We start from the raw sequence: 26165 nt of genomic DNA on the forward strand, positions 1-26165 counted from the left end.
AAAGCTTTAGAGCACAGACTTAAGTTTGATCTCTTTTCAAAGACGACACTTGGCAGATTATTGCTGAAGTGAAAAAAGTAACAGAATTTTACGTTTATTGTCATGAAAAATGAGCAAAGATACTATTTAAAAAATGTATATGAAATATATATTTTCAAAAACATGTTTTACTCTAAAACTATGAGAAAATCAAAGCGATAAATCTAAACAAGTTGTGTTCAAAATTTCAACCTGATATCTCAAAAAAATTAGCTTTCAGTCAGATTTTGTTTGGCCGCAATACCAAAAGTTTTCACTAGATGAAATTCGTCTCCCATTAATTTCCAATGCAGTCATTTGAGACTATTTGGTTAAGTGTGATTTCAAGACCATTGAACCTGTTCGGTGTGTGTGTGTGTACATCACATATAGCAAGTGCTAAAACCTTTACCAAGTTTCATACCATTCAAAAATTCTAAACAAAACAAATGTAAACATTTTCGGAGAGCACCAGAGGTTCATTTCATTGCATTGCTTTTCATTTCATTGCATCAAATGGCCCCTTGTAGAGGAGCTATTTTATCTAAACTATCAGACCTTGGCCTGGCAGACAATAAAACATGCAAGAAAAAAAGAAGATTTACACTGGAGTGACCCGAGGTGGGTGGGCTCTTTTGACTTGGGCCAGTATGCAACCACCCAGAAAACCCTAGCATTGAGCTGGTGAGTTTTGCACAGGCAGGCACCATTAACGTTTTCTTTGCAGTCTAGATAGTCATTATTTGTTGCTTATTTGTAAACTGAGGGACCAGCATCTAAAAAAAATCATATTCTAGTAACCACACTGGTTTTTACTGGTTTTTAGTAACCACACTGGCAAGAAGAAGAGACAAGGTCGCCATATTTACTTAAAAAAACATATAGTATAAAAGATGTGAGTGGAGCGAAGTTTGCAGACTCAACTCTAGGGTGTTGTAATAGGTTGTTAGGATTTTGCTGTGTGGTTGTCAAGGTGTTAAGATATGACTAGTTTTTATTTCTCCTCCATTCGCCACACAAACAAACCCTTAACCCGAATTATGAGCAGTAAATAAAACACTGAATTCAAAGGTCAGATGAATAAAAAAATACAAAATAGTTTCATAAAACATCCTTCTTCTGGTATTTCTGATGTAGAGCGATTGGCCCAGTAAATGTTCTTGTAAAGTAAAGAAACGAAAGCGAGTGATAAAGCAGGGCTGACGGAAAGCAATAACTCCATGCATGCATTCTTTCCCTGTGATAATGTCTGAGAGCAAATGACTGTGCAGAAAGGTGATTGGCTGGAGTGTGTAGTACACACTGGATAGGGGTCAGATTCCTTGGTGGAGTAACGTTATATACCTTTGGACAATAATCTTTTAATTGCCTCTGTATAAACGGTCTGCGTGTTTGTGTGTGCAGGACTGTCATGTAAGGTGTCTGTGCTTCTGAGAGGAGTTGTTAGATGTGCTGTGTCATCGCAGAATGAGAAACCGACAGAAAAAGGGAGAGTTTCCTTCAGCTCTGACTCACAGTGATGTCAGTACAGGAGGCAGACTCTCTGATGAGTGTTTGAGTTTGTCTGGAGGTTAGGTTTTGTTTTGTTTACTGGTTGCTTGGCCATATTAATAAAACGTAAATCTAAAAATAGCTTAACAGAGGGGTTTAATGAGGGAGGAGGTGTCCTCCTCTTTCTGCTGTATCTCAAGCAGTCCACGAGAGTGTTATGAACTGTGATTGTGTCCTGACTGCAACATTCTCTAGATTTACCTACTAAGTTAATTCCTTTTCTCTTTATTTTACATCCAAAATGTCTATCTGTCTGCTGTATATTTATCTGTCACCACTGTGTTCATGGACTTTTCAGTTAGTTGCCATTTGTCACATGTTCCTTTGTTCAGTTTCCCGCCACTATCTGTCTCCCTGGTTACCATCATTAGTTCATCTCTATCACCTGTGTCCTGGTAATTATCATCACCTGTGTTTGCTATTTAGTTCCTCTAGTTCACTCTGTCTTTGTCCGAACTCCGTTATGTATGGTTGTGTTTATCATGCCTGTCTGCCCACCCGCTTGGAAAACTTTCATTAAAATAATCTGTTTGTCTTCCTCTTTCTATCTAAGGACCCGTTTACACGTACATGGTTATTTTGAAGAACGGAGGCATTTCCCTTCGTTTGTGCCCTTTCATTTACACGCAAACGGAGAATCCGCCTCTGAAAACGATTCTTTCTAAAAACTCCGGCCAGAGTGGAGATTTTGGAAAACTTTGTTGGCATGTAAAGAGAAACTAAGTTTTAGGCAGCCGACGTCACAGTATGTGACTATTTTCGGGATTCTGATAGGCTAACGTGGGCTTGAGCTTATCGTTACACTGCCACCTACAGGTTTGGCGTGCTCTTGACGGCATATGGGTTTGTGTAAACGAACACTTTTCTGAAAACTGACAGGTGTGCACAATGTTATTTTTGAAAACGGAGACGGGTTGAAATGTCCGTTTATGAAAATAGCCATCCACCTGTAAACGTAGCCTAAGCTACTAACCGTGATTCTGTCTGTCTGTCTGTTATGATTTCTTTCTCATTCTAGATGTTTCACTACCTTTTTTCTTCCCTCATTTTTTCTCTTCTGCGCTTTATTTGTATTTTTAGTATACTCTTGGGTTCTATTAACTGAACTGTGTGACTTTAATTAAACATGTTTCACTTTTTGTTAAAGTTACAGTAGGTTTCTGTCATTCTTACTTTCTACGCCTATATAAGACTGCACATATTCTAATCTGTGGAAACAAACAGTCATCCACTTCTGGAACATATTCCAGAACTTTATGGCTGTATTTACTGCATGCCAGCTTCTGTGGAAGTCTTTATTGGGCATGATGTTCTTGTAGGAACACACTGCTCAGCTGCCAGTGAAAGGGCTTTTTAAGGGGGAATCCCTCTCAGGTGCCAGACAGCTCACTGTATTACTTTCTCACTTTCTTTAGTTTCTGCTAATAATATAATAAAAGGGTTTATATATTTATTAAAGTGCTTTTTATTAAATGTAAGGTGGCTTTATGATGCATGACAGATAAAATAAAATAAAAACATGTAGGCCTAAGGGAAAACAAGCCGAAGGTTAGAAAAAAGCAGCAGAGAAACGAGTACAAAGTTGTCTTTCATTCAGTCTAATGTTTTCTGTTTTTCCGGTTTTCATTTTCCAAAACTTCTTCATTGGCGTTCCTCTCCTTGCATCTTTCAAGTTTCATTTCCTCTGGTCTTTGTTCCTCCTTCAGATCTTCAAGTTCTGCTCTTCCTCTCTTTTCTCTTTGAGAAGGTGTTGAGTAAGTCTTACAGCTGGAGTTTTTTCTCACATAATTAAGTAGAAATTCTGCTGAAAGCACAAGGGAAAATGCAGTAATACAGGAAAGCTTTCATCAGTCTGTAATAAATAGAAACTATTGTGAAAATATAAAACAAGCAAGTGACTTCTGAAGAAAAATATTAAGTATGCTCTATTATAGGCCTATTTATATTACCCATTGTGCTGTAAATGTTAAAAAAAATGAATGCACACACACTATTTTATTTATGAAAATGAAAAATGCAACCTAATTAATTTTTAATGTCCCAGTGCATGATGAGAACACAATTAGGCCTATCAGGAAGTTAAGTAGGTTTTAATTTTAATTAATTTTAAACTTAATTTTAACGTTGATATTTATATGCTTCAAGTTTAAATTGAGTTCTAATATAGCCTAGAATTTAATTTGTTTTTTAAATGATGCTTGAACTAACTTAAGTAGAAATTACATTTGTTTTTGTTTTCTGTAGTATTTAGCTTCACAGAATAATTTTATATCAATCTATATTCTAGAATATATATTAAACATTCAGTGGTATCCTTCCGCTAGAAGACATAGTCCCTGATTTGACAGAATGTTGCCATGCAAAAAGCCTTCCGCTGTGGGCTGCAGTGATTCGACCCGGTAAACAGGTGTTTCAACGTTTCGTCGTAGATAATATCGTTGGTTTTAGCTGTATTAACCAATCACAATGCAAGACTCGAACTATTGCTATTTTGGTAACACTTTACAATAAGGTTTCATTAGTTAACATTATTTAACAACATTAGTTAAATGAACTAATAATGAAATGCACTTTTACAGCATTTATTAATATTTTTTAATGTTACTCTCAACATTAACTAATACATTATTAAAAGTTGTATTTGTTAGCATTAGTTAATGCACTGTGAACAAACATGAACAAACAATTTGAACAGCTGGATTTTTATTAACGTTAACAGAGATGAACAAATACAGGAACAAATGTATTGCTCATGGTTTAGTGCATGTTGGTTAAAACATTAACTAATATTAACAAATGACACCTTACTGTAAAGTGTTACCGTTATTTTTAATGCACATATTGACCCAGTTACGACGCAAAACAGAGTTAACATAGGCCTATCACTGCACAGAATCTAAAGAATAACGTTCTGTTATTTTTTGCATGTCAGCATAACTAGAGGAGAATGAATGACGCTTAGTGATTTGGTTCACATAACAACTTTTTAATTAATGTCTATTTAGCCTACTTAATAATTTTGTTAGGTTGTTATGAATGAAGAGTTTGATTAAATCAATGCTTAATTGTTCCAGCTAAAGAGGTTGCAAGCGCGGCTATTATGTTTTTAACGAGGGCCCGTCAACATATTAACTACAGACTTGAGATTGGATTGCTTCAATAAGGGGTTAAAGGGTTAAATTTCACATAAAGCTCCAGCCAACCGCCTCCTCGAGCGCTCATCGGTGATTACCGGAGCGAGGGGAGGCGCATATATTCCGCAGATCAGACGAGCTCGAGACGGCATTCAGTGCACGAGCTCCAGAGAACAAGACCAAATCTGAGCTCTTTATTCATGGATACTAACCTGGGATTGTACTTTCACTGCATGACGACCTACTTCTTGAAGATCCAGTGTTGAGCTCTTACATGAGGTGCATGGACTCACTCATAAACTTTTGTGAAGAATTTCTCTTAAGAGTTTTTATTCTGTAAATTGACATAGGCAATGCAAAAGGGTTTCTGCCTTTGGATTGTTCAGGCTTGGACAGCCATGACGACCTTTTGCAAGCTAAATCACTTTTGAGATTCCTCACAGGACGTATTTGGACCAGCACCTGGAGCACCAGGACAGTTGGGATTCTCCTCTATAGACTTGAGCTGGTGCTTCGGGTCATTTAAAGGGAGATCTCTTCAAGGTATGTTTCTGGACTCTTTGCGCTCAGGAGCGGTTCTAAGGCTCCTACAGTCTTCATCTTTCTTATCGGGTGGAAAATTGACATTGGAAGGAGATGAGAACCTTATTCTGCTGCTTTCTGCTCCTCACCTCGCACCTTCTGCTGGCAACTGCTGAGGTAAAGTGCCAAAGATCTCACTAAAACGGACACTTGTTATATCCACTGCAAAGTTCTTGTCACACTGGTGCAGGTCAGAGTTGATATTATCAATGCACCTAATAGCCTATATATTGGCATGGAAATTGAATCGGTTCCACGATGTCATTTTTTTTTTTTACTGTATTTTTCCTAATGGGATTAATAGCTACATGATTTCAGTTAAATTAATCTCAGCTCCATATCATTCTTTTTTTTTTTTTTTTTATGGTATCAACAATTGTGGTTGCGGGTGAACATGTGATAAGCAGATCAGCTGTTCTCTGGAATATGTAAAGCGTTTATTTTTATTAGATTCTTTGAGAGTAGGCTAATTGTACAAAATGAGTGCCTGTTTATGATCTTTATAAAACATTTACATCATACAAAAATAATTGCATTTTGCCATTTTTACATTTATTTTTATATATGATTATTGGGATGTAGTCTGTAAAAAAAAAAAAAGTAGGCCTAACAGGGTTGACCATTTTCGAGGGCTTTTCTAGTTAATTTAGCCAGTATTGAACTTGTGCACAAGCTGATATTTCTACAAATGTCCACTTTTCAGGGAACAGCTGATTTACTACACAAAATCACGGTAACAGGGTTGACTATTGAAGATCGCCCCCTACTGACAAACATAACAAAAAATCAGATGAAATTATACAAAGAGGAGACGCGCGTGTTCGTAATTTATTCAAGATGCTGTCATTATGCTTTTTTATAGCATTGTGCATAATTTTTAATGAGGGATAATTTAGATATAGCCTAATGTATGTTGTCAACCAAATTCTGAAGAAAAAATATAAATGTAAGGAGACTGTTTTTTATTTTATTTCCGTGTATGCTATATAATAATGTAGCCTATATAATGCAATGCATGGCTGAATTTTTGTTGATGTGATAATAAATGCCTATTCCGAATGACTGATTTATCAACTTTTATGCTGCTGGTGCATGTTTGTCAGTGCAACGCGTAGAAACACACTTCAGTGTCGTAACAGATTAGTCAAAATCAAACGCCGCATCTGATCTCTCTTTGTGCCGGCAGAAGGAGTTTGCAATCCCTCAAGATTTCATCGACAGACTGTCCCACAGCGAAATCAACAGCATCAGCGACCTCCAGCGGCTACTGGAGGTAAATTCCCCAGGTAAATTCTGCTCATTGTCTTCTTGACACCTCAGTGGACTTTGTTCACTTGCTAATCTCCTGGCCTCGATGGCTGGGTCTATTTACAGGTGTTTGCTGTAGTTGCTGTGTGCTTTAAATGTATCGGGCACATGTCACAAAGCCGTGAAGCTGTATTTTATGAGCGGCACAAAACAATTTAAAGGTATCGTTTATACTGGCCAATGGGTGGAGAGTCATAAATAGCTCTTTACAGATTGCTTCTGTTTTTAGAGCAACGCATATGTCCGGGCTGATGTCACGGCAAATGGGAAGCCAAGTTTTCCTATACTTGAGCTGTCCGCAAATGGTTTCATTTGCCCACTATAATTTCATTTACAGGCGAGTTACCGGTAATTACACACACACACAAAAAAAAACCAAGACAGTATAATTTGGGGTGTGAGTGTAACCAGTCTGGTTTCTGCGGTGAGACCGTAGGTGTGCGGGGGGGGGGAGGGGGGAAGGGGAGGAATAATGATAACAGATCATAAATACAAGCCCTCCAGGCATTTAATGTTGCAACAGTAACTGTAAAACACACGAGAGAAATATGCTTTATGCAGGGTTGAAATCTCATGTTCTGCTACTTGTTTTCCTCCTCCTTCTGTGTCTTCTTCAGCCTCTTTTAGTTTGGATAATATTACAGTGATCACTAACACGAGCCGTCTCTGAGTTCACTTGAGCTGGTATTTACACAGGCACTCGTAATATATCAAATGGAGGGGCTCCTTTGAAGTTTGATAGAAAATATCAGCTTTTGAAAACTTTTTGGCTGTTTGGGCTTTTTGGCTCCGCTGTTGGTTTGAATTAGTGTGCATTGCAAGTTTTTACCATGCTATGTGGGTTAATCTCACCACACCTGTCAAAGAACTTGTCTGGGTCATATTTCATTCCGAAATGGAAAAAAAAAACTGAAGATTATTTAATATAATAGAATAAAAATATATATATGTAAAGAGTTCAGATGCAAAAGCATCTAAGTGCCATCTGATATTTTCTTCTAGAATGATCATTTTTATCACATCATTTTTATATTTAAGTTCAGTAATATAACTTAAATGGCAATTATATATATACAGTATATACTTTTTTTTTTTTGCATGCACTTTAGGAAAAACCCATTGGATTAGCACAGTTGGGAAAAAAATCCTGTAATGAAAATATAATGAGAATCACCATTTAGAATATGGGAACTGTAAAATATTGAGATGCAATATGCTAATGAAAATTTGTGCTTAATTATCATGGTCCAAAACTAAGCCAATTTCTACAGGGTTTTTTTCGTTAGATTTTTTTTGGTTGAAATGTAATATAATGAAATATATGATATATTAAATATGTGATACAAATATGATTAAATTAACAATTGTAAGATAAAAGTCCTTAATTGCTATCATTAAATAATTAATAAGTGATTTATTAAATAATAATTACTATCTATCCATCCATCTATCCATCTATCTATCTATCTATCTATCTATCTATCTATCTATCTATCTATCTATCTATCTATCTATCTATCTATCTATCTATCTATCTATCTATCTATCTATCTAATCTGTACTTTAAAACATTCCAGTTTTTAGATTTAGTACTCTAGTAATCTACATTGGACATAAATCAGGCAGTCTGACTGACACCCAAAGACCAGTAAAAGATGCCTGACGCCAGTGATGGTATATTTTCAGATCTTTTTAAAGTCAAGACTGCTCAAAGCCGTCACATGTCAGTCAAAGAGAAAGAGAATGACTTGGAATAGATTGTTTTCAGTTTCTTAACCTTATCCACTCAGAAACCACATGCAAAAATCATTATAAAAACGCATTTCGTCTGATTATCGATATCGATATCGTTGCGGTGAGTGTTTTCCTGTTTTCGAGTCATGATTAGTCTCATTTAGGAAGCAGTACCGGGCTGTTCTCCCTCAGATCAGAGCGCTAACCTCATCAACTGTCCACACGAGGAGCGAATGATGAGAGGAGGAAGGCACAGATAGGCATCTCCCGCTAATGGACGGATAATTAGAGGTCGTGAAAGCAGTGACAGTGATTTAGGGAGGAAACGGTGTCTCTCTCTCGGCGAGGTCATGCCGCGTGACCCCTCCGCTCACCTGGAACAGACTGCACTTGTTCTGCGCCTCCCAGCAGACTTTTAACTTCTCAACATCCATCTGTCCGCCTCTCCTGTCGCTAGCGCTTTCACATACACAAGAAAGCGCCACAGATGGAGGGACGCACTTTTGTTTGATGAAAGGACAGCTGTCAATCCGTGAAGAAGGGCTAATGTTGTCCTTTGTAATTCATTCAGAGAAAACACACAGAGAGAGAGAGATAGTTAGAAGCAGAGGGGTTTGATGATAGAGGCCTAGTGGTTAAAGATCTGCGCTGGTAATGCAAAGATTATAAGTTCAGAACCTGCAATTTACACAGTTACTGGAAGAATGCTTTCATCAGCATTGAGCAGTCGTCGTGAGGAGGGCACACAAAAGTGTCTCGCTGCTGGAGATCGTCCCTGTAATTATTGCGCTTCAAGCTAATGTGGATCAAAATCGCTTGGCAAATGATACTTGATGAAAATGTGTCAGTTTTACAGAGACGAGAGGAGTTGAAGGAGTAATTCTCTTAAAGTCATAATTCTGTCATCATGTAACCACACATTTGTCTTTCCAAACCCTGTATGACTTACTTTTATGGAAGAATAAGTGATGGAAAAAAACTTCCAAATTCCATATTTTCTATCATTTGAATAATTAATAATTTCTTTAATAAATAATAATTACTGATCTATCTATCTATCTATCTATCTATCTATCTATCTATCTATCTATCTATCTATCTATCTATCTATCTATCTATCTATCTATCTATCTATCTGTTGAGTGATATCCATCCATCCATCCATCCATCCATCCATCCATCCATCCACTCATCCATCTATCTATCTATCTATCTATCTGTTGAGTGATATCCATCCATCCATCCATCCATCCATCCATCCATCCATCCACTCATCCATCTATCCATCTATCCATCTATCCATCTATCCATCTATCTATCTATCTATCTATCTATCTATCTATCTATCTATCTGTTGAGTGATATCCATCCATCCATCCATCCACTCATCCATCTATCCATCTATCCATCTATCCATCTATCCATCTATCTATCTATCTATCTATCTATCTATCTATCTATCTATCTATCTATCTATCTATCTATCTATCTATCTATCTATCTGTTGAGTGATATCCATCCATCCATCCATCCATCCACCCATCCATCTATCCATCTATCCATCTATCCATCTATCCATCTATCCATCTATCTATCTATCCATCTATCTATCTATATCTGTCTATTACTTTTTAATTAAATTATATGACACTTTTGCAAGATTTTAATTGCATTAATAAATATTTATATCTTTGTATTAACCACTGACAAATCCAAACAAACCAAAGACATCCATACCAAAAGGTAAAAATGCATAAATAATTTTCAAGATTAAGTCATTACTCACTGAAAATCCCTCCTGCGTGGATCTTAAATCTCGTTTGCTCATTCACATACAGGTTTGAAACATCATGAAGCAACATTCATTGTTCCATTTACTTCCTTCACAACATCTCACAAAATGTTCATTTTTGGGTGAACTATCCCTTTGAGCGTACTTGGACAGTAGTACTTTCTTCCATTCGGCCGTCTTGTGTTTTTTGAGTTTGAGAGAACAAAGTTCTTGAGTTCGACGACATAAGAGTTTTGATCTGAACATGAGATAAGGTGTGTTGTGCAGGATCAAATGCTGAACTCTCTCTCTCTGCGGGTCAGCGCTTGCTCTTTGACTGAGTCTGAAAAACAACTTAAAAACAATGGCCTTCCATTTGCTAGGAAAGATGAGACGGACTGAGACACAGAACAGAGTGGGGCTTTTGTTGACATGTCACTTGTGTTTCCTGCTTCAGGACTGTGTGTGTGGTCATGCAGTCTTTTAAGTTCAGAGAGTGTGTTTGGGTGCTTCGCTCTCTCAGCATTCCTGACGGTCCCACCCTCGTCGCTCGTCGCTGGGCGCAGTTCTTCTGCCGGTCACGCATTAGTCAGTTTGATGTTTAACTGCACTACATGCTTGGCTAAACTAAACCACACTAAAATAGCTATAGAACAATATCAGATAACGACCAACCAGGGTTATTATAGTTTTCTGTAGTGTATATATATATATAAAATAGCCTATATATAGTGTATATATTACATATATATAATATATTACAATACTCTAATATATATTATATTATTGTAATGTATTATATATATAATTAGAATATACTGTTGCATATATATATATATATATATATATATGAAAAACAATTATATATACATATATAATGATACTTTTAATATATATATTTTTTTTATACAAGTTAAAATAAGTTTTAATTTTCACAAATAATTTATGCATTATATAAATTTAAATAGCAATTCTAATCTATATGTGCAATAATAACATATTTGATATATATTGTCTATATTTTTTTCAGTATTTAATTTTTTTCATCCCTTATACCACAGCAACATGATTTGTTCCATCTGCTTATGACACTTTATCATAAAATGCAACTAGTGAACTGTCGTTATTTGATTTACATGTCAATCAGACGGTCACTTTTTGTTGAGTGGTTCTTTTGACAAAATATATCATATAACGTATATCATATCATAAATATGCTTACTGTCCCTGAATCGCCCCTCAACTAGTTTAGATCTATAGGAATAAAGGAAATGATGTCATGTTTCAGAGGACACGCTTGATGCTCAAACGATTTTGAAACCAAAATAAAGATCTTCTAATTATTTTTTTTTTTATGTACCAATCTCTTAATCGGTATGGCACGCATGATTTTGAACCTTATTATTAATGTGAACCTTTCATATGCACAATTAATCATTTAAACAGCACTTAATAACTGAACTGATTTTGTATTCGTGAGTCCCACAGTCCCGCCTCTTCTTTAAATAGCGTAAAATGGCTCTCTTACTCATTCGTACCAGTGGCTAAACCACTGAGGTTGTCAGGAGTTCAGATTTGTTCTTTGGGCTTGTCAGTGGTACATAAGACATTATAATAAACTTGGCAACCGCATTCAGGGCCAATATGACATGGTTCCTCCAGAAATCCAGCGTGATGAATTTCCAATTAAGCTCGTGAATAAAGCAGCCATTGTTTGTGGAAAAATGAGTTTCTGAAGAAGGAAATTATTTCATGCTTTGGTGCCACTCACGGCAGTGCCATTTCGCCTCGAAAGGCTGCAGGGCATCTACTGGAGACTTTCAATAGCCTCATTGTGGATTGATCTTGGCTTTAAAAGAGGGGGGAAAGTGATTTGTCTTTTTGGCTGAGTAACATGAAAGTTAATATGGATAACCTGTGTTTTGATGAGGTCCTGGAAATGAGGTGATCGAGGAGGTCAAACAGAAGCACCACCAGAAGAACCATCACTCATATAAGGCCGGCTCCTCAGATCTCAAGAGTCTGCAGCTGTCCCACAGACGGAAGAGGAGTGTCGGTAAGACAAACCTTCAGTTTAACAAGTATTTTATGAATTAGTAGGCCTGGTTCTTGTCTCTGTAATCGGATATGATCAATTCTACAGTTGCTTGGCATCCATAAACAGTTCATGAACTTCATTACTTGGCAGAAGGTTTGTTGATGTATGGCTTTACTACTGCCATGATACAACTTTAGCAGGCCTTGCATTTGTGTATAGCAATGAACTAAAAACGATTAAGAACGCATTATCAACCGACTATAATCTGGCAAACAAACATCCTAGCATCGTGGCTGCGAAGTTTTGCACGGGAAAGTGTATTATGCAAAGCACTCAAAAGTTTAGGTGTCATGAAGATGTTTTAATGCTTTTGATAGAAAGCATAGAAAGCAGAGGATGTCAGTTTTATTCAGGAAATCGTAATGATTGGAGGGCACCTCTTTATTTGATTGTACGTGAGAGTATTTTGATTGGTGGTACACAAACGTATCCGAGCCAGGAAATTCCAAACATTCAGAGTTCATGTCACAGCTCGCTGAACTGAACAGGGTTCACACTGGCACATAGAGCTCTGACATCCACTCTTCCTTCCCTTTCACATCAATCGTGGAGTGCAGCGGTGTGTGTGTGTGTGTGTGCCTTTGTGTGCCGGGATATTTCGGCCCCTCTGTACCTCCCAATCACTCAGTCAAACGCACAGAAAAACTGTTCAGGCCTCAGAATAGCTGTGTGCCATTTTTGTTAAAACAGTTGCTCTGAGTCTAAACCTCCAGATCGAACGCCGATCTCAGTGCTCTGGTCTTATTTTGGGTTAGGTAAATATTAAAAACCCTCTTTAATATTTGCCACTCTTGCAGTTTTAAGGGGCCTTTTTGTTTAGCTGGATGGCATCAGTTACAGAGAGGCTTTATATATTATATAACTGAACTAAATGGCAGTGCCATGTTACTGAATACCATTTTATTTATTTTTATTAAAAAAATACTTATTTACTTTTTTTGATTATTTTTTTTAATCTTTTTTTAAGTTTGCTGTTATTATGTTTGAGCTAATTGATAAAGTACTATCTTTATTCTAGGATATTAATTTCTCCATGCATCCTCATTTCTTGTGTTCAGTAGAGGAGGCGGTACCCGCCATGTGCAAGACACGGACAGTGATCTACGAGATCCCCCGCAGTCAAGTGGATCCCACCGCTGCAAACTTCCTAATATGGCCTCCGTGCGTGGAGGTGAAGCGCTGTACGGGCTGCTGCAACACAGGCAACATGCGCTGTCACCCCTCCAAAAAACAGCACCGGACTGTCAAGGTAAAAGCACTGCATCCAGAGTCCTGTGAAGTCACTTCAGTACTATGGGCTTGATGTTGACATTTATATCTTAAAGGATTAGTTTCACATTTCAAAATGAAAATTCTGTCATTGTTTACTCGCCCCTAAAGTTGTTTTAAACCTGTATGAGTTTCTTCTTCTGCTGAACACAAAAGAAGATATTTTGAAGAATGTCGGTAACCAGACAGTTGATGGACCCCATTGACTTCCATAGTATTTTTTTTTTTTCTACTTGAGGGTGAGTAAATGATGACAGAATTTTAATTTTGAAGTGAACTATTCCTTTAAAAAGATACTTCAGGATTTATCATTAAGCTTTGTATCAGTAGAAAACCTGTAGTATTTTCGAATTACCCTCTGAGACGAGAGATTTATGTATTTTTTTGTCTGGAAAAAATCCTCAGAAGATGCAAAAATCGTCATTTTGCTTCATCAGAGGATTTTTTGGCCAGAGGCTAGAGACCACAGCCAGTAGAAGGCGCTAGATCCGCATGTTTTCAACCCGCCCATAGAGGGTGGGATCTCACTCACAGAATGTACAAATAGTGTCAGCCATCTTTTTTTGGAAGCTAAGCTAACAGGCTCTTGTTAAAGCTGAGTAGTAGGGGTGACCATACATCCTTTTTCCCGGACATGTCTGGCTGTCGAGGGATTCGGCTTTTGCTTTCTACAGTCGCCATTCATTGTTTACATGCACACCTCTTGTTTCAATCTAACGTTAACTGAATTCAGTCCGATTGGTGAATCTGAATGTAGTGTTTACATGAACGCTAAACAAGTGATCGGTTGATGTGCATTTTAGCATTGCTAAAAAAATTCCCGCTCCTCCCTGAGAGATACGAGACCGGTGCGTCTCACAGGTGCCGGTCATCAGTAATCACGCCACCGGCCTCGCGTCGTTCTCCCGCGGCCCTCAGTCTCGTCCTGCTCGCCACAGTGAACATAATGAATGGCGACTGTAGAACGCAAAAGCCGAATCCCGGACATTTTGGGCCAATTCTGGACAATCCCGGGCAGACTCGTCATGGAGACTCACGATAAAACGGCGTCTTTTAAGTTTCGAGTTAACTAGTAGCCTAGCCTAGTTGTTTAACTGCGCTCTGACCGGTAGGCGTGGTTTGGGAGTGGCCTCGTAGGGCAGCGAATGAGTGAAACCGCTTCTCGCACAAGAAAACATGTAGGGCGGGACTTAATTTTGTCCATGTGGAATTGGCTGGATGGTTGTGGTTTGCTATTGGTGGATCTCATGTGAGTGACAGCTTGCGCCGCCCTCGCGTCAGTCAATACATCATCACAGAAGAGCTGCAAGTGAAATTCTTGAGCAGCAAATATCACATTAAAAGGATTTCTGAAGGAGCATGTGACACTGAAGACTGGAGTAATGATGCTGAAAATTCATTGTAGGAATAAGTTACATTTCAAAACATAAAAATAGGAAATAGTTATTTTAAATTGTAATAATATTTCACAATTTTACTGATTTTACTGTATTTTTCATCAAGTAATTGTAGAGCATAAGAGACGTAAAAATAAAAAAAATAAAACATTGTAACATTTTTACCAAAGTGATTTTGAATGGTGATGAATTTTTTTTGAAACATTTATTAATTAATGGAGGTTCAGTTGATTGTTTAGCACTATCCATTTTTTTTCCCACATAAAATGAATAAAGATGTTAGTCTTGTAAGTTTTTTCCCAACATCTAGCACAGGGATGGGTCGAGAATATATTATGTGTGTTTCTTTCCAGCTATGGCTGTATATATTTGAGCAAAATGCCCTTAAGAGATATATTTACCCTTCTCTTACTTTTTCCTTCTCATCCTAAAAAAAGGAGCAGGTCTGCACAAGCTACTGCTGTTCAGAGCCGTGATATAAAAAAGACAGACTGTAAATAGGCCTCAGTGTGTGTGTGTGTGTGTGTATGTGTGTGTGAGCGCGTGCGCTTTGCCACATTTCTGCTGTACTTTGGTTCATTGCAGTGATAAGCTTGTTTCAAAGGAAACACTGCTGGGTGTGGAACATAACACCAGATAATGAGTCTATCGACACTTACTGGAGTTAAACTTTACCTAGTCTGTCTGTCTGTCTGTCTGTCTTTTGCTACTTTTTTTCTTGCTGCATGTTCGTCTCTTTTGCAATCCTTTTATCTTTCTTCATGTTTTCTCTGGCATTTAGCCCGTCTCCCTCTCTCTTTCACAGTAGTGATTGAGCTGTTACGTAAAGTGTAACAGGAGTTGATAGCTGCGCTTTCTTCTTGTTACCAGCACAGCATATTCTTCTGATGGATTCTGCTCAAGTCTTTCACCTGAAGTTGCTTTAAGGCACTCGGTTCACTCATCAGCCATTCGTGTCATGCTAGTACAGCTCCTATCATCTGCTTGAGTTGGAACTGAAATCTCCAAACCTGTTGGCAAAGATTTTGTTTCAGTAACAGATGTCAAAACAGCAATAAAACATGACATACATATTTCAGCTTTAGTTCAAATCAGGCTAAAATTGTCAGGTTATAGCTGGATCTTCAGCACAAGCTTCTATCAAAAAGACATTTGGACCTTTTACTGTAACTAAAATCACTTCCATTCTGGTGAAATATTAAGTAATATGTTTCCTCCTGTTCAGTTCATATTTGTCCACTTCCTTGTTCTGTACAGTTTCTTTCACCTCATTTCCCCTCCTCTTTCTCTCTCTCTCTCTCTCGCTACAGTCCTAGTGTTACACTACTAATGATTTTCCCAGAACTGCTGTGTTGCAGTTTGTGTCTATTAGCCATGCTAAAACACACACACACACACACACACACACACACACACACACACACACACACACACACACACACACACACACACACTCGCATGCAAACATCATCACACATTACTACAACAGGTGCTGCGGTGGAGTACTGGGGGAGGGGAGAGGAGCTGGAGCCCTGACAGAATAAACCTCATTTTATATTGAGGAGACTCAGGTCTATGGAAGCTTGTTTCCGCCACAGAATAAAAATTAAAAAAGGTAATTTCCAGCCTTTTCTCTCACAATTGCAAGTTTGCATCTCGCAATTCGGACTTGGATTTAGAATTGCGTGATATAAAGTCGCAATTGCAAGTTATAAAGTCAGAATTGTGAGATATAAACTCGCAATTACGAGAAATAAACTCACAATTCTGACTTTTTTCACCTCAGAATTTAATGTTTATATCTCGCAATTTTTACTTTATAATACGCAACTGGGAGACATGAAGCCAGAATTGCGTGATATAAAGTCGCAATTGCGTGCTAAAAAAACACCAGCCTTTTTTCCTTAGAATTGGACTTTATATCTCGCAATTCTGACTTTATATCACACGATTGTGACTTTATATCACGCAATTCTCGCAATTGTAAGATAAAAAGTCACAATTATCTTTGAAAATGTTTTATTTTGTGGCGGAAACAAGCTTCCATACTGATCAGACCTGCAGTGTGAGAGAAAGGCCACATTTAAAAATCGGTTAACACAGCCGATTACAAACCGGGACATACCATGAAAAACAGGATCGATATTTGATATCTATCGACTATAGTATGTACTATAAATTTAAAGCTACACGGTGTAATTTTTTAAGTTGATTCTTAGCAAAAAACTTTTTTTTTTGTTCTTTCAAAATTATATGTGCTCATTCATGTGTAATTACTTCCACCAACTAATCAAGTATTCTCGTAAGCGTAGAATCTGCCATTCATAATACATACGGGCGAGCTACTCGAATGGCGGCAGCCATGTTGCACATCCATCTTGAAAATACATTAGCCAAAGAGGGAAATTCAAGCTTCGCCTTTCGCGTTTTTACACTCAGTTGCACCGTGACGAATGCGAGGAGATTACTCGCGACTGCGGCAGATTTGAAATAATACGGCCACCGTAGGAGTTAAAACGCCCTCGGAATGGGAGGGGCAAGAAACTAATATTCAGTTGATAGTCATATACCATTTCACTGCTAGATGGGAGTAAATCCTACACAGTGTAGCTTTAAAAAAGTACTGCCACAATTTCAGTGGCCCTAGAAGGATATTTTTTTAAACAACAAAATATTGTTTTAGTCCCACTGAAATCAAACTTTTAAAGTTCATGCACTGTAAACACACTCACTGTCTCCACTCCCAGAGTCGCCACATCACATCGCTGCTCATTTGCATGAAGTTGCCCTCTGCCAATAGTCATGTTGCCTCAAATTAGCAAGCAACAAATGTCTTAATTTTTCCAATTGTTTTGTCGCTGAATAATATATTTTAAGATACCGTAGCAAACACAGTGGGTGATAAAATTGGTTGTTAAAAACAAAATTATGACTGTTTTATTGTGATTTTAGGTCAGGAAAACAACTCCGATGCAGAAATTTTGAATGACATGAGTGTGAGTTAAAGATGACAGAATTTTTATTGTTTCATTGTCCTTTTAGTCTCTTCTTGGTGTGTCTTTATGTGGTTTTCTGGGAGGTTTTGTATCAATCCATCTCTAAATCAGCATACCTGAACTCAAACTGAGCAAATTGGAAAACGTATCCTTATCCATCAACAATGAAAAAGGCAGCGGTAGTTTCCTTGAAGTAGGAATATCTAGATAGGCATCTGAGAGCGCATGGGATGCTGTTTATTTTATTTTCATCGCTGGTTAATCAGACTGCTAAAGTTACTAAATCCGGCACACCGCTGTTCTTTCCTCATCAAGAGACTAAGTGAGGATATTCCTGATTTGGAAAGTTTGCAAGCGAGTGCAAGAATACAGCATGTGATGTGGTTCAGAAGGTGAGTGTTTATGTGTTTGGATGAGCCGGATTTGGATCCCTCCTTCAGAGGTTGGTATGAAGGGAAATCATACATGGTTTATTCTGGCAGTGGAAGCACGGGATGTGTTCCGAGTGTTGATTTTGGGTATTAAAGAGCCTCAAATGGCCCAGGTTAGTGAGGATACGGGCCCCATCTCTGACGCAAACGCAGAGGAAACACAAATAGTGCTAATCCGAATGAAGGTGGTATTAATATAGAAAATGTAAAGAGCAGAATATTCCAAAAGACACTGTTGTATGAGAGTGGAAAGGTTGATGTGTCTGACAAAGACTGAACAACATAGCTCTGTTTTCAGAGATACTGTACATTTACAGTAAGCTCATGTTAATAGTGTTTCATACATCTGTCTGTGAAGTTATGTAATAATATATAATCTATAAATTGACAAAAGCACGCGGTCTTTGATTTTAAAGTCCATTTCTTTGCATTGTAAAAATGTAAGATGCCAAATCATATTTACAGGAATGCACTGTAAAACAATGAAAGTCTATGGCCATTGTAGAGGGGTTGAAAAAGATTATTGAAATACTTAAATTAATTGTTCCATAAAATATGTAATTTTTACTTTTAGTGGTGGACCCTTAGGTTATGTCACCGATGCATTTTTTTCCATGTAAACATATTTTCTCTATGTAAACAGGTGATTCTGGCATATCCATGTGCAACTTTACATGGTCATGAAGTTAAAATATAGGATATAACTACATATATATATATATATTGTATGCATAATATATATACAATTTTCTCTCTCTCTCTCTCTCTCTCTCTCGTTTGTTTTTGTTTGTATGTGGGCTGTAATGGCCGTCACATCTATAGTGTTCTTTCCATCTTTTCACTCTCTGCCTTTCTGCTGGTGTTTAGGGACGGTTTTAAAGGACTATGACAGGAAGTGCACAGATTAGATCACCTTTTCTCCTTATCTTCGTGATTGTCTGAGTGCCAGTGTATGTTTTACAGCAGAGATTTCACCCACTCTTTCTGTAACTCTAGACATGCAGGCCATGAGATAAAAGTTTCCCTTATCCCCCCCCCCCTCTCCCAGCATCCCTTGTTCCTGTTCAGGCCTCTCTTTGTCACTCACTCAATAAGAACGATTGCTCCCCACACCCCTCTTTCTTTTCGGGTCGCCCCACCAGTCGACTGCTTGCCATCGGACCCCCGCTCTTTCCGCGGCTCTCGGTTTCGCTTTATCCGCAGCGTTTTGTCGTCAGATTTACCCACTGACAGATGTGCAGCAAAACTGCCTGTCCCCTGGCTACGTTGTCCATTTCCCTTTGTTCTCATGCTAATTACCCATGATGCACCTCTTCTGATGCCCGTTCTTTCTCTCACCCTTTCTTTATCGACCTTTCTTGCGGGGAAATCCCAATGCCAATTATCCGGGCCCTGGACAATAGTCCTCACAGAGCTCAGGAGCGAGTCAGAGGGGGTTGGGGTTGCTGGAGCCGGGGCCGGATCAGATGTCACACCATTAGTGCGCTGCGCTGGGATTTCGCAGGGCTTTCGTTGCGGCGTAAAGCACAGTGGTTTATAAATAGAGCTTGGAAGGGCCTCCTGAGAAACTTGGGGCTTTTTATAAAGCACATTCGAGTATGTGGGCGAGCACATGTGTGAAGTTCAGGCATAGTCACTGTGGACTTCAAAACTGAGATGCAAAGGCAATGATAAATTGAATTTGAATGGAAATATTGGGGCGGGGGCTGCAAAGGATCATGTGGGGACTCTTTTTTTCTTGTTATGACCCTTTCCTGAACCCCTTACCCAACCCCCCGACTGGTTCTCAAGCCCCTCAGTGTCTGTCTCACCCATCATCCTCCGTCGCAGAACATTCTTGCACGCCACGGGCTGTTTTAGACTTGGCTCTGTAAATATAACCAAGCGCAAGAATGTCCAAGAGGAGGGAGAGGTGGGCAGTAGACAGAGGGAAAGAGGCATAAACCAGTAATCCGGTGGACAGAGCGACCGAAACTGGCCTGTCTCACCGTCTCTCGCTCCCCACCTTCATTTTGACGCTCTGTATGTGTCTCTATAGGTTTGTAGGAGTTTCCAAGCGTTGCGTCATTTGTTCCATGATGTTAAACCAATTCCACTAGCACGGTAGACTGAGTTTTTATTTGCACTCGGAGCGTCATGCATTTAGTGATTGTGTTTGAAGCCAGAAAAATACGCACACAAATGCATACTTGAATGCTTGGCCAACCCGTTGCAAATGCTCAGTCCCGTCTGCACACTCAATTTGTATGTGGACATATTATCTTTAATTTATTTACCAAATGTGCATTCATTTATGCCTCACTTCTTACAAACTGGTCCTTGAAGAAGCTCTCTGCTAAAAAGCTCTTCTTACATATGTCAGCTTTCATTTTAGATATGTCAGAAAATAAGCTCACAGTATCTCTGATGAGATTATCGTGGTGGCTTTCTCCAGTTCTTGAATGCACCATCTGGCCAGTGTGCATGAGCTGAAGCCTGGTTCAGAATACATGTAATGCGCATGTAAACAAATATGTCAGTCAGATTGCAACTGAACCTAAGCAAGACTCTTGACCAGGTCTCTGGAAAAAGAGATGGTAATATCTCAATGTGATTCTCCTGGTTAAAATAAAGGAAAATAAGAAGCTAATCAAGGTCTTCAGAGATACTACATGTAGGTGAGTTTAATCAGGTTATGGGATAAACTCTGTAGGGCAGTGGCCTTCTTGGGTTGGATTTGAGGAACCCTGGTTTGGGGTTTATATAAACAGAACTAATGTGCGTTACTGTGGTAGTTCGGCCACTTCCCAGGTCGTTCCTGATGGAGCAAGAGAGGAGAGGAGTACCATTCCTCACCGCACTACAGAACCTCTTTAGCAACCCATAAAACAAACTTCTACCAAATTAAGTGGAATTCCCCACTAAAAAAAGATTAGCTTAGAGGTGATTCACATAGAATGCGATTTTTGCCTATTTTTTTTTTTTTTTTTAAGAGGCTTGGCCATTGTAATGGGGAAAAAATGCAATGAAACTGACCTTCGTTTAACTTGAGTGCCACGTTTTGTAAAATGGAAAGTGGCCAGGAGCAGATTTGGACACCCCTGGTCTAAATGTATACCCACCCACCATGAATATAGACAGCCACCATGAATATAGACAGCCAAGCATTAGCAGAACAATGATAAGGAATATAGGCCTAAGCATTAAAACAAAAGACACAAGTCAACCCCTGTGTAAGGCTGTGTGGTTATTTTGAGTTTAGTGTGCTGCAGTGGACATTAACTATGGAACATGTAACTGTTTTGGGCTTATTGCCCAGGAATTGTTCTACATATTTTTCCACTGTTTCCGCCATTTGGCAGTGTTAGCTGAGCTAACTGGTCATGTAGTACCCTGTCAGTTAAGAATCTGTGCTGCTAAAACATCAAATCTGAATATCATCAATAATTATGTATGGCAAAAGTATACACGTTTTTCGAAGTAAAAAAATCGACATACCGTACAAAGCTGATGTGATAACCATGTCTTTCTCTCTTCTTCCAGGTGGCGAAGGTAGAGTTTTCATCGCGTAAGAAAGCGAAATTGAAGGAGGTGCTTGTCCGGTTAGAGGATCACCTGGAATGTGTGTGCACGTCACAGCATCATGTGATGGAGCACGTGGAAGCAGACACAGGTATACATGTCATGCATACATACACAGAATGTTTAGCCTGATCTGTGAATGACTATTTGGCGATGAAGTGTGCACTCAGTGGCCTGTGGCATTGTGCTGTGACCACAGACAAACACACCTGTTGGTCAGTCTGCTATTGCCAAACGTCAATGTTTGCGTGAGCTTGCGTTTTACTGTGCTGGCCAATGATGCAATTGAATGGATAAGAAAGGCAACAGGTGTGTGCGAATGCTGAAGCACGTAGACGTGTGTCTGAGGTTTCTCCTTCAGGTTCAACAGGTTTCTGCTTTCGTGTGCCGAGATAAAAGGGTTGGAAGCTCATAAGGCTCAAATATTTATGAAGTGCAATTACAGTCTGTTTTACACCTCCCCGAGGCCATAAATTCTTTCTTTCTTGCTTTCTTTCCTTCTTACTTTTTTCTTTCTTACTTGCTTTCTTTTTTTTCCTACTCAACCAAACTCTGCCCATCATCTGCTTGCACTTTTCCCCAAACTTGTGTTTCCAGGCCCACTCACAGTTAAAAACGGTAAAAAACGGAAACACAGAAAGCATGCAGTGGCAGCACAGATCAACAAGGATATTCAATAAAAGGCAAACATTTCCTTACACTCCGCGGACCAAAATATCCTGCAGGTAGGACAGCTGTAGGCAGAACCGCTGCCACTTCTCAACCAATCATTGGCATGATCCAATCAGGAGAAAGAGAGAGGCGTCCAATCAGAGTCACGCAACACTGAACTAGAGAGACGTTTGCACTGTGCTGTTTTCGCTTTGCTGCATGTGTCACGGGTTTGTCTGTTTGATGCAACTTAATCAAATTGTGTTCACCATCTATATAATTTAGATCTGTTCTAAAACCAAGTGAGCTGCCTTGCTGTCTACTGCCTACTTACATAAGGCGACATCGTAACTGAAATGGAAGTGACTTCTTTTGGAAAGCTTTTCATTGACAGCAACTATGCAGAAACTCGACAATTTAATCCAATAGATTATCATTATTGTTAGCATAGCCCATTTTTAAAGACACATTAGCAGTGGATTACATAAAAGTACTTTGCTTTGTTTGGGATTGCTTTCTTTGTGAAGGATCAAAGAAAGCGTCATATGTTTTTTAAAACCATTTTCATACCTTTTGAAACAGCAGTGTGTCTATGATGCCTAAAAATGCTGTCTAGCTAGGCAGCTCACTAGGTTTTTGGAAAAGAGTTTGCGTGTTTGTGTATGAAAATGTGTGGATTGATGGTTTGGTGAACTTGATCTCAAAGATTGTGTCTTTCACATTGGTTTTTTTTTTCTTACATGTGCACAGACTGCCTGATAACCCACATTAAAATCACTGTGTGGTGGATATGTGTCACCCAAACACAAACCGCATGTCTTACTAAGGGAAAAATCACAGTCAAATAACTTTAAATTGGCACCAGATTTAAAAAAAAGAAAGAAAAAGCAATTGCTTGTTGACAGCTGTTTTGTTTTCTTTCTCTCCCTCCAGTGGACATGAGGTGAAACCACATCATACGAGCGATTGAAAGACAACAGTGGCTACGTAAAGCTCCAGCAGCACTGGGACTTCGACCTCTGAATCCTGACCCTACTGACCCCATTGCTGTTAAAAAAAAAAGATACTGTTTCCAGAGGAACATTGCACACAAACACAACACCAAAGGTGCTTTCTATGTACTCTGTCAAACACTGAAGACAAACAAGATTGGTATTCAGTTAATTATTAAGTGGTCAAACACTGGGCGGAACTGAAACTGAAAAGGACGATGTGTGTGTCGTCTCTCTGTTGTTCATGTACACAACTCTCGTAAAGGTCAAAGATGAGGAGAAAGTCTTTTGGAGAACACTAAGTTTGTAGAGACCATGAACTTCACATGCTTGGGTTTGGATGCACTCAAGCAGGAGTCCTCGAAGGATGAACTAACTCAGTGGACTCCAGGCATTCAAAAAGAGAAAGAACATAAGGGATGTACTGTCATATAACCTTGCTAAAGTGGAAGACGCTATTTTCTGTTATTCTCTACCTTAGTCCTCTGGGGTCCAGAACATTTGAACTGCTATTTCCAATGTGCCTCTAGAAAGTTCTGTCCTTCCGAAGAGTTCAACTGCCTGTCCACGAACAAAGACTTACAGAAGGCAGTGTTTGCAGTCATTATGCCAGAATAAAGTATTTATGTATGCGATCTCTCCTTCTCACCCTCTCCGTTTCTCAGTCCAATGTGAGAGGAGCTCATCTTCTTTGATCTGCAAGTATTAGCAGTATCATTTTTCTCAATATATCATTTCATTCTTGCTTGTAATTTACAGCATATCTCAAAACTAGGTTTTTGTCCTGGAAATATGTGTCATGGGAAGACATGTGCAAGAGATAGTTGTGGAAAGATGCTTTATTTTTGTTAAAATATATTTATAATGCTAATGTAGAATCAAGCAGGAAGTATGTTTATGTATTCAGTTATTGTGGTGTAATGGTTGTATGATGGGACGAGATGACCCTATGCTACTCAGTTTCAACAGGTTGGCCATCACACATGACTGATGGCATCATTAGTCATAAGATGTTAGTTCATAATTTCCTCCTTTACTCGCCGTAACACAATAGTTAATGCTAACATACAAACATAGACAAAGGTCATTCAAATAACCAATAAACACTTACCTTAGGTATGAAGCTTTGTAATAAATAAACAGATCGAAAAAAAAAATACAGAGTACATTTTTATCATATTCACACACTGAAGACACCAGGAATTTCAGATCCTGTTAATTTGATTTATAAAGGACACACCATTCACATTGGGCCTCAAATTCCCAATTTCTGTATAAATTGTTCATTCGTATGTCTAAAATTTAAATTATAATTGAATGTGTATGTAGAAATGTAATTATTTTCCCCTCGATATACACAGAAATGCGGTCACTGCTTGTGAATGAAGACTGTTGGCTATGAACAATGTTTGTTATGTTGCCTATTGTATGGATTACACCATTAAACTGAGTGTGTTTACATGCACAAACTTAAACTGATTATTCTTAATAATCAGACAATGCGTACGATCATGTAAATGCCTTAAACACTCCTTTCCCGATAGAAGAACTGAGTTTGAGAAAAACCTGATTGCCATATCTAGATTTTTGCCCAAGACTCTGTTTTCACAACTGCATTGACGCTCGTCTGGCGACTCATTTTGTGCTCACGTCTGTTTACATTTTGATGTCAAAAAAGTAGAAAAATCCTTTAATATCATAAATGGGGTTTGTTGTGCATGTAAACAAACACAATGTTTCTTGGGCAGCAAAAAGTTAGATGGTGTTTAACAGAAACTGCAATCAGCACTCTAAGAGATGAGTTTGTGCACTGAGATCTCTGAGGGCTGTGTTTATGACTTTTACAGTCTGTTGCAAAAGTGCTCAAGTAGAGCTTTCATGTTCTTCCAGGCCGGTTGTTGACTCTGGCTTGAGTCGTGTCTTTATGCTGGGACTCCACTGGTTCTTGTCATTTTTGACACATGCCAGACAGATGGAGCAGTCCTGGCACTGCCTCTATAACAAAGTTCGGCACTTTGTCACACTCCTGACCCCCAAGTGGCATGTCTGGCCATCTAAAGAGCACCTGGATGTCTGATTCACTGTGAGTAACACCAACAATCTATGGAGACGTTGAGGGGGTGGAGCAAAGCTTTTGACTTGTTTTATTCTTGTGCCTTAATGTTTGTTTTGTATTTGTAACCGTGAGTCATGCAGCAGTCTGGTACAACCCATATTCACTTTCTACAACATCATGGGTGTTTGACTGAAATATATACAGTGGGTCTGAAGTCGCTATTTTGTGGTTTCAATTACAACATGATTAACCAAATTTGTAGGGCTGGGGGTGTATTTGTTTGTCTAGTGCTCTGTGTCCTGATTTAGCTCTTTAGCTACTGCGGTTTTGTTATTGTTCCGTGGCACTCTCTCGCTTTGTCAGATGGGTGATTTAGATTGTTATGTTCAGGTGCTGGAACCTGCGAGTCTGTTCAGTGTTTCTATACCGAACTGCTTGTAAGTTTTGACGATGCAATTCACTTCTGTCAGTTGCTTAAACTGTGGCATTCTCTGGTCACACGCACATTCTCCCGTTGTCCCTATAGGAAGTACATCCCGACCGTAGTCTTTTCCACCTCTCTCTCTCTTTTTTTTTGTAAAGTGCATTCCTACATGACATCTTGCATGTCTGGAGT

General features: G+C 38.7%; 1 protein-coding gene across 4 annotated transcripts; it reads left to right on the plus strand.

Moving 5' to 3' along the window:
• The first annotated feature begins 4783 nt into the window (after positions 1-4783).
• On the plus strand, positions 4784-25800 carry pdgfab (platelet-derived growth factor alpha polypeptide b). 4 transcript variants are annotated; one of them, XM_079626143.1, is made up of 7 exons: positions 4786-5402; positions 6472-6571; positions 12029-12154; positions 13255-13445; positions 21812-21941; positions 22448-22575; positions 23435-24959. In XM_079626143.1, exons 1-6 carry the CDS (start codon positions 5340-5342, stop codon positions 22528-22530), a joined length of 693 nt encoding a protein of 230 aa, XP_079482269.1. In that variant the 5' UTR covers positions 4786-5339; the 3' UTR covers positions 22531-22575; positions 23435-24959. The 4 variants fall into 4 exon arrangements, with proteins under 4 accessions (XP_079482271.1, XP_079482269.1, XP_079482272.1 ...); XM_079626144.1 differs by having other exon boundaries at positions 5209-5402; positions 6475-6571; positions 23435-24640; XM_079626145.1 differs by lacking the exon at positions 22448-22575 and having other exon boundaries at positions 4784-5402; positions 23435-25800.
• Positions 25801-26165: the final 365 nt, after the last annotated feature.

The sequence above is a fragment of the Phoxinus phoxinus genome, assembly GCF_949152265.1.
Source record: "Phoxinus phoxinus genome assembly, chromosome: 1".
In the NCBI taxonomy this organism is placed as follows: domain Eukaryota; kingdom Metazoa; phylum Chordata; class Actinopteri; order Cypriniformes; family Leuciscidae; genus Phoxinus; species Phoxinus phoxinus.